Source organism: Pristiophorus japonicus, chromosome 5, assembly GCF_044704955.1.
Source record: "Pristiophorus japonicus isolate sPriJap1 chromosome 5, sPriJap1.hap1, whole genome shotgun sequence".
NCBI classification, from domain to species: domain Eukaryota; kingdom Metazoa; phylum Chordata; class Chondrichthyes; family Pristiophoridae; genus Pristiophorus; species Pristiophorus japonicus.
The window spans coordinates 148,461,346-148,476,814 of NC_091981.1; the positions used below are offsets into that span (position 1 = coordinate 148,461,346).

General features: G+C 45.4%; 1 protein-coding gene across 5 annotated transcripts in view; it reads right to left on the reverse strand.

Annotated features, from left to right (window-relative positions):
- Positions 1-8,114: 8,114 nt before the first annotated feature.
- Positions 8,115-15,469, reverse strand: part of LOC139263909 (uncharacterized) — a 71,462-nt gene continuing 64,107 nt past the window's right edge. For all 5 annotated transcript variants that reach the window (XM_070879986.1, XM_070879987.1, XM_070879988.1 and 2 more), the window contains 2 exons: positions 15,068-15,236; positions 8,115-8,968 (listed from right to left, as the gene is read on the reverse strand). In XM_070879986.1, coding sequence (XP_070736087.1) covers positions 8,268-8,968; positions 15,068-15,236 — 870 coding nt within the window. In that variant the 3' untranslated portion in view covers positions 8,115-8,267. The remainder of the gene's footprint in view (positions 8,969-15,067; positions 15,237-15,469) is intronic.

Here is a 15,469-nt window from a genome sequence, read left to right on the forward strand (position 1 = left end):
CCTCATGGTCACTTTGCACACAGCCATGGCTCAACAGGGAATAGAGAGGCCAAAGAGGTTCTCAGATGCAATACTGAAAGTCTTGGTACTGGGGAGACACAGAAGAAGGCAGCATGCCAAAAGGCAGTGGGAGGAGATAACAGAAGCCGACAATATTACGTGTGTAGCCCGCAGGATCTGGCTCCAGTGCTGCAAGAAGTTTAATGACCTCACATGAGTGGTCAAGGTGAGTGAATGCTTCTTCAAATATCATATCCCACCTATTGCACCACTCGCCTCACACACTGCTCAGTGCACTACATCCCATCACTCACCTATCAGCAATCTATTGCAAACATGACTCATGCATACAATCATAGCTTCACCTCACCCTCACACACTTCCCACTGCTGCAAGACTCCCCCACATGTTACACCTTGCACGCACTGCCAGCTATTCAATCATAACAGGCACATCACCCAAACACGTTGTACCACACTCATTGATAAACTACCCTTTGTCTGGCAGGCAAAGATGGCACACAAAAAACGTGAGTAGCAGCAGATGGGTGGAGGGGAAGCATGTCTTCAGAACCTCACTGAGCTGGAAGAAACAATGCTGAAAATCATTGATGGGGCTGTCACTGGGGCCTTGCCAAGCGGTGAGGTTGAAAGCATTGCTGATGATGGCATGCCACACCGAATCCTTCTTCACACAGCCCACTTCCCCCTCATCCCACAAAGTCTTTTCACTTACAAATTGCTGATGGTGTAAGCATGCACATCTTGCTTTCCCCCCGGCCCCTCATCATATGCCGACGCTTGTGCCATTCTCCTTTCTGATACCCAAGTACTCCAACCTGGCCAGCCTGTCCCTAGCACTGTACAGGAGGAGAATGAAGGTGAAGAAGAGGCACCATCGCTCGATCTGACACTCCCAGGCACCAAATGACGCTGCACATACTTTAGAGGGTAGCGTAGAGGCAGGATCTGTGTGTGGCGAGCCACCGGGCATGAGTGGGCTGAAGCCAGGCAGGGGGAAAGGGTATCTCAGGTGCGCGCTCCCCAGAGGGCGAGTTCGCGTACAAGTTCTGTTGCACAGGACTCAGATGATAACGTTGACGGGGAGGCCTTCAGAAGAAACATGATGAGCAGGCGCACAGAAATGCACACACATATGCTTGGTGCAATGGCAGGCCTGCCAGAGAGCTTCTTTTTAGTGTCAAAGAGCATGGAGGAGTCCGGCTCAAACATTGGATGGGGCTTTGTGCAGAGCTTGGAGCCCATGGGATGGAAGTGATGGCGAACTCCATTAGGACACTTGTGGACCCAGCCATGATGCTGGGTGTGATGGCCGTTGTCGCAGCTTCAATTGCAGCACAAGCGGAAGCGATCCAACATCTGAGTGCCTCACTGGAACCGCAGGCTGCTCTCATGCAGGCTCAGCTTGCTGCCACGTAAGCTCAGACTGATGCCACCATGGCTGAGTTTCCAAGTGTGAAAAGGGGCTTGCAGAGTCTCACAACCGGCTCTTCTAGCCTCGGAGCTGATTGAGATCGTCCTGCAAAGCCATCTGCAGTCTCCCCCATGGAAAGTCAGCAGCCTTCCACCTGCCATGCTGCAGCCACTGGGGGAGCTCTAGAGTAGGCAAAGGGAATGATCAAAGGTGATTAGTTGACGTTGTTATCAATGTTCTCAGTAAACTCCTGTTTCTTTTAGTGTGTGGTTCCATTAAATTTCAGCGCATGCGTGATGTTTACAATGGAAAACCGCTGAGCAGCCTGCATGGGACCTTTCTCATTACTGTGCAGCCGTGCTTAGAGGGAACATTGGTTTTATAAGTAGTTTTCCATTGATTAATTTATAAATTTATATTTGAAATGTCTGTTTTTGTGGTGACTCTTATTTCAGCTTTGTGCCCAAGAGAATGCGGTGATGTTCCATGACAGAGGGATGGTAAGAAGGGGAGCAACGAGGGTTTGGGGTTTCATTCAGGGGAACCGGATGCTGATGAGGCACTCACAGACAACCCATCCAAAATGGGCATCTGCTGCTGCCTCCGCCCTTCCTCCTCCTCTTCCTACACCTCTACCTCCTCTTGAGGTGGTCATGGAACCCATGGTGGCAAGGGCTGCACCCTCATGATTGCCAAGTTGTGGAGGATGCAGCAGACAAGCACCAATTGGAACACCTGCTCCCGTGTATGAGAGTGCTCCTCCCTAGCGGTCAAGGCAGTGAAACTGTTGCTTTAGCACCCCGATGGTCTGCTCAATGTGTTTCCTCGTGACAACATGGCTCTCATTATATGATTGCTGGCCACGAGTGGTGGGGTTTCGGAAAGGAGTCATCAGACAGCTGTTCAGCGGATAGCCCTTGTTGCCTAGCAGCCACCCTCGGGTTCAACATGGTGGCTGGAAGATTGCTGGCATAGTGGACTGGCGCAGGATGAAGGCATCATGACTGCTGCCAGGATACCGGGCATTCACCATCATGATGTGCTGGGCATGGTGTAAGGTTCGAAAATCCATGGCCGCATTTTATTGGAACACTCTAAGATCAAGAAAACTAAGATGGAATCGTCCTATACATTTTAAATGAACATTTTTGGCCAAGTAAAATCCTCAGACCAGGCAGGCTGGGAAACGTGTGGGCGGATACAGACATTGTGGAGTCTGGCTCACAAGCGAGACAGAGGCACTGGCCTATGGGGGAAAAGTGCATTCTGGCAGGCCAATCAGGGGTCGAGTCGGGCCTGAAGCGGGGAAATCCTCAACCAATAGGGACTACCCGGCCCAGTTCGAAAATATGACTCACCCCTAATCAAATTATGAATGTGGACCATCATCTGCCTAATTAATATGGACAGTGGACAACAGTCCTGATATCACTGCAGTGATGGCCTATCAAAGGGGAGGCCCAAACCGATTGACTCCCAGGACTGTTACAAGGGACCAGCAGACTTTGAGGTACCAATCTGCACTGAAACAGTAACCCTGTCCTCACACCTACCTGTACATGTGACATCTTCTGATTAAATATTCAAAGCTATCTCCCCGCCCAAACTTACACAATGGACCACCAACTGAGTTTGGGCGCGGAAAGGCCAGAACTAAATTGGATACAAATATAGGACCTACGGAACCACCGAGAGGGAAGAAGCAGCTGGAGCAGTAGGAGAAGGAGTCGAGGAGCAGTAGCAGTCACAGACAGATAGAAACCGAGAGAGAACGGAGACGGACTGTTAACGGCTGGGAAACCTACCATCGAACGGGCCCTGGACTCGACTTGTGTGCAGAACATACAACCCAACTACCGAGAGGCCCAACATCGTCTCAAGAAGCCGAGCTGCACACCGAACAATGCTCCGAGGCCAACCAGCTGAAGAACCGGAGACCGAAGTAACTGGGAGAGGCAACATTCACTCCAGCTACCCCGTATACCAACCATCCTAAGGCTAAAAAAAATAACTGTCAAAAAGGATCGTAAGTATTATCCTGGGTTCCTTTTCTCAACTGTCAGCCTAGGTCAGTCAGGTAAAAAGCGGGGTGGGGGTGGCGTTGGAAATGTCTTGTAAAGATAAAATTGTGTAAGGTTTTCGTTGTGTTCGTTTCTTCCCATAGATTTTCATAGTTTATAAGTGTGTGTCAGATATGTGTTTTGATTAAGTTTAACCTTGTTGGAAACTTACCGTGATTAATAAATTGGACTTAGCCGTTTTTTTTTCGTTCCAAGGACCACTTGTCTCTGAGTGTTTTGTTTTCCCTTGTGGAAGCTCATAATCTACAAAATTCTGAGGTTAGAACCAAAGGGGCGCTAAAGCGCTTCGAAACCGCCAGTTTAGTGGTCAGCAAGCCATAAGCTGCTGGACCGTCCCCTAGAAGGGGCAGAGAGACCCAATACACCAACAGCCACAAAAGACCCCCGTAATTGGGCAGAGCAAAGCCCCCCCTACAATGGCTGCATAACAACTGCACATGAAGTGAGTGGTAGCCTTTGCAGTTGCGGTACATCTCAGCATTGATATACGGTGCCTCCAAAGCCACGTGTTTGCAGTCGATGGCGTTCTGCACCATGGGGAAGCCCACTATCCTGGCAAAACTACATGCTTGCTCTTCCTGCTTCTTCACTATTCAGAGAGAAGTCAATGAAGTCACTTCTCCTGGAGTAGAGAGTCTCTGTGACCTTCCAAATGCAGCGATGGATGACGAACCCTCCAATCTGCAGGAACTGTTCCATAACCTATAGAATTTTGGAAGATGACAACCAATGCATCTACTATTTCCATGGCTTCCACTTTTAGTACTCTGGGATGCAGATCATCTGGCCCTAGGGATTTATCGACCTTCAGTCCCGTTAGTTTCTCCAGCACTATTTTCTTACTAATAATCATTTCACTTAATTCTTATTGCTCACTACATCCTTGGTTCCCCAGCATTCTGGGACGTTATTTGTGTCCTCCTCCATGAAGACAGAACCAAAGTATTTATTTAATTGTTCTGCCATTTCCTTGTTGCCCATTACAAATTCTCTCATTTCTGTCTGTAAAGGACCTACATTTGTCTTCACTAATCTTTTTCTTTTTACGTACTTGTAGAAACTTTTGCAGTCGTTTTTTATATTCCTTGCAAGTTTACTCTCATACGCTATTTTTCCCCTCTTAATTAATCTCTTGGCCCTTTTTTGCTGAATTCTAAACTGCTCCCAATCCTCAGGCTTGCTACATTTTCTGGCAACTTTATATAACTCCTCTTTGGAACTAATACTATCCTTAATTTCTTTCGTTAGCCATGATTGGGCCACTTTTCCTTTTGAGTTTTTACGTCAGAAAGGAATGTATAACTGTTGCAATTCATGCATTCGTTTCTTAAATATTAGCTATTGCCTATTCACCGTCATGCCTTTTAATGAATCTTCCCAATCTATCATAGCCAATTCACTCCTCATACCTTCGTAGTTTCCTTTGTTTAGATTTAGGACCCTAGTTTCAGATTGGATTACTTCACTTTCCATCTTAATAAAGAATTCAATCATGTTATGGTCATTCTTCCCTAAAGGACCCTGCACAACAAGACTGTTAATTAACCCCTTCTTATTACACAATACCCAATCTAGGATAGCCTGTTCCCTGGTAGGCTGCTCAACATACTGGTCTAAAAAAACATCTTGTACACATTCCAGGAATTCATCTGTAGTACCCTTGCTGCATGCATCTCTAATTTCCTGTTTGATGTCATCCCCTACACTACCACTACTGTTTGGAGCCTGATAGACAACTCCCACTAATGTTTTCTGCCCCTTGGTGCTCCTTAGCTCCACCCAGACTGATTCTACATCTTGATTTTTTGAGCCAATATCTTTTCACACTATTGCTCTGATTTCATCCTTTACTAACAATGCCACACCACACCCTCTTCCTTTTTGCCTGTCCTTCCTAAATATCGAATATCCCAACCCTGGTCACCCTGCAACCATGTCTCCGTAATTTTAAGTATATCGTATCTGTTTATATCTATTTGCGCTGTCAATTCGTCTACCTTATTACAGATGCTTCGTGCATTCAGATACAGTGCTTTTAGATTTATCTTTTTCACATTATTAAACATCTTAACATTATTTTGCACTATAGCTCTATTTGTCTTATCGCTATTTTTTCTTGCCTGGACCCTATTTGTTCATGCAATTTGTGTTTTTATGCTCTGTCCCTTCCTGACATAATCTGTTTATCCTTACCACAATCACATTCCTGCATTGCTTCCTTTTCTTTTCTCTTCAGCATTCTAGATTGCTCTCTACTGCGACTGTCCTCCAAACTCCACCCCCCACCCCGCCCCACCCACTTATTTATTTAAAGCCCTGTCTACCTCCCTAGTTATTCGGTTCACTCCACTAGAATAGTACACTAGAATAGTCCCAGCATAGAACAGCTCTCTCTTTCCCGAGTATTGGTGCCAGTGCCCCACAAATCGAAACCCACTTCTCCCACACCAACCTCTGAGCCATGTATTCATAGAAACATAGGGCTAGATTTTCCACTTCACATCGCCATATAAGGCCCATATATTGGCCAAAACTGACCTCTATTGCCAATTTCGAGCAAAAAGTGGAAACTAGGCCAGAAAGATCGCCGGAAAAATAAGCCCCCAAGTTTCGGCTCACTTTGCCGAACTGATCGCCCGCACATCGCCCGTCCCAACTTTCGGCACATCGCCGGGCTGATCGCTCGCTGAGAACATCGCTGGGTAATAGTTGCTTTTCTGAAAGGAAATGGTCACTAAGGACGCCATTTTGAAGATCGAAGGAAATGTGGAGACAGAAAAATCGTGCTTAGATAGTTGTGAGTTATTTAAGGGTCCTGTATAGATAGATCTACTCAGATTATTACTTATATTTAATTTTACTAATACTAGCCTAGTGGATTAGGCATTTTTTAGTGAATAGTGTATTTATACCAAGTGAAAATAATTATTGAAAGTGATGGGGCCTTAGTGTTTGACTGGGGCTGGAATCGAGAGAGTATTAGACTGAGATTGGTATACAGTGTTAGACTGGGGGTTTTATAGAGAGAGTAGTTTAATAGATTGACATTCTTTAGTGAAAAGTGCATTTATAGCAAGTGAAAATAATTATTGATAGTGATGGGGCCTATGCTTTCTCTGCCATTACTTGTAACTGCTCACAAGCTGGTTTCTGAAAGGATCAATCGAAGAGGTGGCAGAGTAATGTGTAGATAGAGACAGAGGAGACAGAGGAGGCAAGCGTACAGCCAACTAAGGTACTTGGAAAAGCAATCTTACCTCAACTTGTCTGAAAACGCATGTCTTAGGAGGCTGGGCTTCCGGAAGGAGGTCATCGATGAGATTTGCCAACCCATCAAGGGGGATCTGCAGCCTTCCAGCACCATCAGAATCACACTGTCCATTGAGGTGAAGGTTACTGCTGCCCTAGCCTTCTACGCATCGGGATCTTTTCAGGCTTCAGCTGACGACCTCTTTCATATCTCTCAGCACGCTACACACTGCTGCATTCGGCAGGTGACTGAAGCCCTTTATGATCGCAAGATGGACTTTATAAGCTTCCCTATGACCAGAGAGGCACAGATCGGAAGGGCTTCTCGAGAATAGCAGACTTCCCCAAGGTGCAGGGAGCAATAGACTGCACGCACATTGCCCTGAAAGCCCCTTTAAAGAATGTGGAGGTGTTTCATAACAGAAAGGGATTCCATTCCCTGAATGTGCAGCTTGTTGTCGACCACAAACAAATAATCATGACAGTAAATGCTACATTTCCTGGCGGCATCCATGATACACACATCCTATGTGAGAGTCCTATCCCTGACCTGTTTGTCAATCAGCCAGAAGATCAGGGTTGGATACTGGGGGATAAGGGATATGGCCTTGCCAGTTGGCTGATGACCCCACTGCGTAATCCCGTCACTGAAGCAGAGAAATGTTACAATGAAAGCCACATCGCGACATGCAACATCGTTGAAAAGACAATTGGAGTCCTAAAGCAGCGCTTCAGATGCCTGGACCATTCTGGTGGCAGCCTACAGAACCACTCTGACCAGGTCGCTGAGTTTATTGTGGTGTGTTGCATGCTGCATAACCTAGCTATGAGGAGAGGAAAATCAATGCCAGATGGGGCTGCAGGAGGGGAGATGGAAGAGCCAGCCGGCGAGAAGGAAGATGCGGAAGAGGAGGCTGGTGAGGACCTAGGGCAGGCCAATCAGCCTGGCGATCTAGCCATGGTACCATCAATCTCCCCCCACCCCGTTGAAGACCAGTACTCAGTGGCAGTTGCGCGGCTGCTAAGCTATTGCGTTAGAAGCCCATTTATGAACGCTTTTCATGAATTACTTTGTGGATAGTCACATTTACATTTACAGTTACGGTTAAGCAAAAGTTGCATTTGCGTTGAGTTATGTTTTTATCTTGCCTGCAGAGGCCTGGCATTTGCATTAATGTTTAACTTAAGTAAACTTTTCCTATAATAATAGAATGCACAACAAATGCAGAACAATTTTTAAATGTTATGCTTAACATAACTATAAGAGAATGCACAACAATTGTTAAACTCAATAAAAAATTTTAATGAACACAACGAATTTAAAAAGAAAATTCTTTCACCACCCTCTCTTCCACCCACTCCAAACAACAATGAACGCTTGAACTTTAAAAAATTTAACACTGATATAGAAAAAAACAAAGCCCCTCCCCACCTGCGGCCACGTTTCCCTCCAAGTCCTTTACCACCACCTGCCCGTTTTGGTCGCCGCAGACTGAGACGAAGCTAGCGTGTAGTGGGCAATGGCAAAACTTCCTGCCATGGTGGAAGTGTCGGAGTGGAAGGCGAATCATGTCGTTCATCTTCCGAGTCCAGAGGAACTGTGTCCACCATACTCACTTGAGTGCTAGGGGTTCCACTTTGAACCAACACGACGCCTTGGGGTGCAGTGCCGTGTCCAGCTAGCAACACATGCCGAAGGGCATTGGTTGCGGCTGTCAGTTCTCTGATCCCCTCCAAGGTGTCCCGTGCTAACTCCGTTTGCATGACAGACCAGTTGGAGAAGGTCATGGAGAATTGGCTCAACCTGTTGGAGAACTGATGGAACCTCTGGATAAGCTCGCGACCTATCGTGACCGTCTCCCTGCACATGGAGATCAAGCACTCTGTCTGTCCTTCCAAGGTAGGCGATTGCTCACCTCGCTGGCCTGACGTGCGCAATATATCACATCTTGGTGTTGCCGGCTGCACACCAATTGGTTCCGGTGCCTCTTTCCGCTCAACAGAGATGACCGCAGGTTCATCCCTCACTACAAAAATGGATGGATCCTGCAGGATCTCAGGATCATCGTCCTCCACCTCCTCCTCCTCCTCCTGTTCGAGGTAAGGAAAGTACTCCTGTTCCTCTGTTTCCTCCTGTTCCTCCTCCGAGGTTGTTGGTGCAGCTGCTGGTGCCAGCTGGAGTTGTACGAGCTTCTCAGGTTGACCTTCAAAACACATATGACATTTTTACAGAACTTATTAGAACTTCCCCGAGTACTTTAGGAAGTGGCCCTAGAAATAGTGGATGCATTGGTGATCATTTTCCAACAGTCGATCGACTCTGGATCAGTTCCTATGGACTGGAGGGTAGCTAATGGAACACGACTTTTTAAAAATGGAGGGAGAGAGAAAATGGGTAATTCTAGACCGATTAGCCTGACATCAGTAGTGGGAAAAATGTTGGAATCAATTATTAAAGATAATACAGCAGCGCATTTGGAAAGCAGTGACAGGATCAGTCCAAATCAGCATGGATTTATGAAGGGGAAATCATGCTTGACAAATCTTCTGGAGTTTTTTGAGGATGTAATTAGTAGATTGGACAAGGGAGAACCAGTGGATGTGGTGCATTAGGACTTTCAAAAGGTTTTTGACAAGGTCCCACACAAGAGATTGGTATGCAAAATTAAAGCACATTGTATTGGGGGTAAAGTGCTGACGTGGATAGAGACAGGAAGCAGAGAGTCGGGATAAACGACTCCTTTTCAGAGAGGCAGGTAGTGACTAGTGGAGTGCCGCAGGGCTCAGTGCTGGAACCCCAGCTATTTACAATATGCATCAATGATTTAGATGAAGGAATTGAGTGTAATATCTCCAAGTTTGCAGACGACACTAAGCTGGGTGGTGGTGTGAGCTGTGAGGAGGACGCTAAGAGGCTGCAGGGTGAGTTGGACAGGTTAGATGAGTGGGCAAATGCATGGCAGATGCAGTATAATGTGGATAAATGTGAGGTTATCCACTTTGGTGCAAAAACACGAAGGCAGAATATTATCTGAATGGCAACAGATTAGGAAAAGGGGAGGTGGAACGTGACCTGCGTGTCATGGTACATCAGTCATTGAAAGTTGGCATGCAGGTACAGCAGGGGGTGAAGAAGGCAAATGGTACGTTGGCCTTCATAGCTAGGGGTTTTGAGTATAGGAGCAGGAATGTCTTACGGCAGTTGTACAGGGCCTTGGTGAGGCCTCACCTGGAATATTGTGTTCAGTTTTGGTCTCCTAATCTGAGGAAGGACGTTCTTGCTATTGAGGGAGTGCAGCAAAGGTTCATCAGACTGATTCCTGGAATGGCAGGATTGACATATGAGGAGAGACTGGATCGACTGGGCCTGTATTCACTGGAGTTTAGAAGGATGAGAGAGGATCTCATAGAAATATATAAAATTCTGACAGGACTGGACAGGTTAGATGCAGGAAGAATGTCCCAGGTGCTGGGGAAGTCCAGAACCAGGGGACACAGTCTAAGGATAAGAGGTAAGCCATTTGGGACAGAGATGAGGAGAAACCTCATCACTCAGTGAGTTGTTAACCTGTGGAATTCTCTACCGCAGAGAGTCGTTGATGCCAGTTCATTGGATATATTCAAGAGGGAGTTGGCCCTTACGGCTAAAAGGATCAAAGGGTATGGAGAGAAAGCAGGAAAGGAGTACTGAGGTGAATGATCAGCCATGATCTTATTGAATGGTGGTGCAGGCTCGAAGGGCCGAATGGCCTACTCCTGCACCTATTTTCTATGTTTCTATGTTTCCATAATGGTGAACATTAACAAGAGATGTTTCATATCAATACTTTTTACTACCTCACAAAGCTGTAGCGGCTACATCCCCTGCTTCTTATGCAGAAGGGCTGCACAAGGACTGCATGCATGAAATGACATGACATGACATGACATCATTAGTATATCATAAGTACATCAGAAGTATATTGCACATTGCATTATAATTAGAGAACATTACATCAGTTACTTATTTAAGTTTTTAATATTGTTTTTAACACTGTTTGACACGTTACACATTACACATTACTCATGAGACACACGGCTGGGTTCGGCCAGACCACGGGTGGTGGCCGAACAGCTCTCATGTCCAACCAGCGCAGCCGCACGCTCCTCAATTTAATTTAAAGGCTGCAGCTGAGCAGAGCCGTCCCCTGTCCATCTTTGCTCGGAACGGTTGATAGATATCGTCTTCTACAAATGAGAAAAGAGCATGGCACGGCATTAACTAATGGACTTGGTAGTATCTTAATAAAAATTTGCATGCATCAGTATAATATTAAATATAAAATTTGAAATGGAAAGTGAAACTTACTGTTAAGATTGTTTAATTAATTAATACAATAAAGAATGACAAACTTAAATTCAATGCAAGACATTCATTGCTCTAATAAAAATTTGCATGCAAAATTAAATTATTAAATATAAATGATAAAGCATTAATTGCAACTTACTGTTAACATGGTTTAAGTAGTACATTTAAGAATGACACACTTAAATTCAATGCAGGAGATTCAATGTTCTAATCAAAAATTGCATATATCAGTAAAATATTAAAGTTAAAATATACAATATAAAATATAAAATGCAACTTACTCTTGTTGCCACGACCAAGCTATTCCAACGTTTTCTGCACTTGTCAGGCCCCCTTGCCTCATGGGATGCAGACGTTACCACGTCTGCACTCTCCACCCAAATTTTTTTGTAGACATGGTGTGGAGGTTTCCCATGCACACCCCGTGTCAAGTCAGCCCACCTGGCTTCCACCTCGTTCAACAGGGCCTCGTTTGCTTCATCGCTGAAGGGTTTTGCCCTTTTCTTCTCTGAGTCAAAGTCAGCTGACATTTTAATCATACTTATATTTCTTATAGTACTTATATTTATTTATTTTTATACTAATTATATTTATAGCACTTAAATTTAGACTTATAATTGCAATCGATCCAATTCTTTCTCCTCTAACTCTCTTGTTTCCTCCACTCTCTCTATCTCCTCTCTCTCTCTCATTCTCCTCCACCTTTTGAGCATGTGTGATGACCCCTGACCTCCCGAAACGCGGTAAAACCAATCGGCCGGAAAAAAAATCTCACACATGCGCAGAAGGAAGTTGCTAGGGAAGCTTTTGACTTCCTCATTCGGTGGGTGAACTCGACATCGGCAAAAATCAGATCGCCCACTCCACCTCGCTGGCCGAAGGCCGAGTGGAAAATCACAAAAAGAATGAGCCATGTACCAGCGATCAGTCAGATTGAGACGTCCTACATCGCTGGAACAAGGCCCATTTTTGGGGGCGATGGCCACCTAGTGGAAAATCTAGCCCATAGAAATTTACAGCGCAGAAGAAGTCCATTTCGTCCCATCGTGTCCATGCTGGCTGACAAAGAGCCTCACGGCCCTTGGTCAGCAGCCCTAAAGGTCACATATAAACCTATGAACAATGATGGAAAGGCAAAGAGCACCGAGCCCAAACCCGTCTGCTTCACACAACTGCAACACCCCTTATACTGAAACATTCTACATGCCATCCCAACCGGAGTCATGTGATCTCCTGGAAGAGACAAAAACCAGATAAAAACCCAGACCAATTTAGGGAGAAAAAATCTGGGAAAATTCCTCTCTGACCCAACCAGGCAATCAAAACTAGTCCAGGAGATCACCCTGGCCATATTCTATTCCCTGCAGTACACCAGACTGATTCCCGGGATGGCGGGACTGACATATCAAGAAAGACTGGATCAACTGGGCTTGTAGTCACTGGAGTTCAGAAGAATGAGAGGGGATCTCATAGAAACGTTTAAAAATCTGACGGGTTTAGACAGGTTAGATGCAGGAAGAATGTTTCCAATGTTGGGAAAGTCCAGAACCAGTGGTCACAGTCTAAGGATAAGGATAAGCCACTTAGGACCGAGATGAGGAGAAACTTCTTCACCCAGAGAGTGGTGAACCTGTGGAATTCTCTACCACAGAAAGTTGTTGAGGCCAATTCACTAAATATATTCAAAAAGGAGTTAGATGTAGTCTTTACTACTAGGGGGATCAAGGGGTATGGCGAGAAAGCAGGAATGGGGTACTGAAGTTGCATGTTCAGCCATGAACTCATTGAATGGCGGTGCAGGCTCGAAGGGCCAAATGGCCTACTCCTGCACCTATTTTCTATGTTTCTATGTTACCATTATATCTGCAACGCCCAACAAAAGGTCATCCAGTCTAATCCCAATTACCAGCTCTGGGTCCGTATCCCTGCAGGTTACTGCACTTTAAGTGCCTATCCAACCATCTCTTGAAAGTGGTGAGCGTTTCTGCATCCACCACTCTTCCAGGCAGCGAATTCCAGATCCCCACAACCCTCTGCGTAAAGAAACCCGCCCCCCCTCAAATCCCCTCTGAACCTTGCACCAACCACCTGAAAATTATGCCCCCTTGTAATAGACCCCTTCACTATGTCCTAGCCCCTCAATATTTTGTACACTTCAATAAGGTCTCCTCTCAACCTCCTCTGTTCCAATGAGAACAAACCCAGCCTATCCAATCTGTCCTCATAACTAAGATTCTCCATTCCAGGCAGCATCCTAGTAAATCTCCTCTGCACCCTCCCTTGTCCTTCCTATAATACGGCAACCAGAACTGCAGGCAGTACTCCAGCTGTGGCCTAACCAAAGTATTATACAATTTAAGCATAACCTCCCTGCTCTTATATTCTCGACCAATAAAGGCAAGCATTCCGTATGCCTTCTTAACCACCTTATCCACCTGGCCTGCTACTTTCAGGGATCTGTGGACAACCACTCCAAGGTCCCTTTGTTCATCTACACTATTAAGTGGCCTACCGCTTAATGTGAATACCCATTCCTTATTAGCCCTCTCAAAGTGCATCACCTCACACTTCCATTTGCCACTGCTCTGCCCACCTAACCAGTAGATTGATATCCTCCTGAAACCCATGACTTTCCTCTTCATTATCAACCTCACAGCCAATTTTAGTGTTGTCTGCAAACTTCTTAATCATGCTCGCTATATTCAAATCTAAATCATTGATATATACCACAAAAAGCAAGTGACCCAGTACTGAGCCCTGTGGAACCCCACTGGAAACATCCTTCCAGTCACAAAAACACCCATCAATCATTACCCTTTGCTTCCTACCTCCAAGCCAATTTTGGATCCAACTTGCCACTTTGCCCTGGATCCCATAGGCTTTAACCGTCATGATCAGTATACCCTGTGGGACCATATCAAAAGCCTTGTTAAAGTGCATATATAATACATCGTATGCATAACCCTCATCGACCCTCTTGGTTACCTCCTCAAAAAATTCAATCAGGTTAGTCAAACACGATCTTCCCTTCACAAATCCGTGCTGACTGTCCCTAATTAATCCTTGCCTTTCCAAATGTAGATTTATCCTGTCTTTCAGGATATTTTCCAATAATTTTCCCACCACTGAGGTTAGGCTGACAGGCCTGTAATTACTCAGCCTGTTCCTTTCTCCCTTCTTAAACAAAGGTACTACATTAGCAGTCGTCCAATCCCTGATTCTATTGATCCTATGCCAATTTGCTCGTGTATCAGGTAATAATGCAGAGATTATTACCTTTGTGGTTCTGCTTTTCAATTTAGTCCCTAGCTGTTCAAACTCTCTCAGTAGAACCTCTTTCTTAGTCCTACCTATGTCATTGGTACCTACGTGTACCACGACAACTGGTTCCTCCCCCTCCCACTCCAAGTTCTTCTCTATGCCAGAGATGTCCTTTACCCTGGCACCAGGTAGGCAACACAGCCTTTGGGACGCATGCTCTTGACTGCAGGGAACCCTATCTATCCCCCTAACTATACTGTCCCCTACTACAACCAACTGTCTCTTTACTCCCCCCACTTGAATGGCTTTCTGCACCATGGTGCCTTGGTCAGTCTGCTCATCCACCCAGCAGTCTGCACACTTTTCCACAAGAGTTGCATGAACCACAAATCTATTGGACAAGTGTAGGGACTGAAGCTTCTGTAATACTATCTCGTGGATCCCACTTACCGCAGATGTAGTCGCCCTGGACGAATACGTCCAGAAACTCCCACATATTGCAGCAGCAACACATCTCCTGTTTTCCCATTATTTTACTTAATTAATTAGTTTAGTGTTAATCAAGTATTTACCCTATATAGTTTATTAAATTAGTTAAACAAATAAAGGTTTGTTTTAGTATTTAGTTATATGCTATATGTTAATTTAAAAGAAAAAAGAAAAACTTAGCCCACAATCACCACCAATCACGTACCCGCCTTACCTGTGATGTCACACAGCAGAGTTCTCCTCACCCGGAGTCTCCTGCTGAGACCCCCTCCTCCTCTTCCCTCTGTGAGTATCTTGTCCCCTTCTTTGGTGCCTCTGCTCCACCTCTCTGTCAAATTTGAGGGCGAGATGGACTGAAAGTAGAGCCCACATAACTGGGTGCAAGTAATGTGAGTAGAAACCACAAAATTAGAAACAAGGTCTTCTGCATTTGGAGCACCACTCCATCACTTTACCAACTTTCAGTAACTGTAGAAAGCTCCAAACAGTTGCACAACTTACTTAGATCCAGTAGAAATCAAAAAGCAAGTCACTTGCGAGATGTGAGATGTTGCTGATTCCTTTAAATAGCGCTGGTGGGGGTGTCCCTCATCTAGCTGAACACACA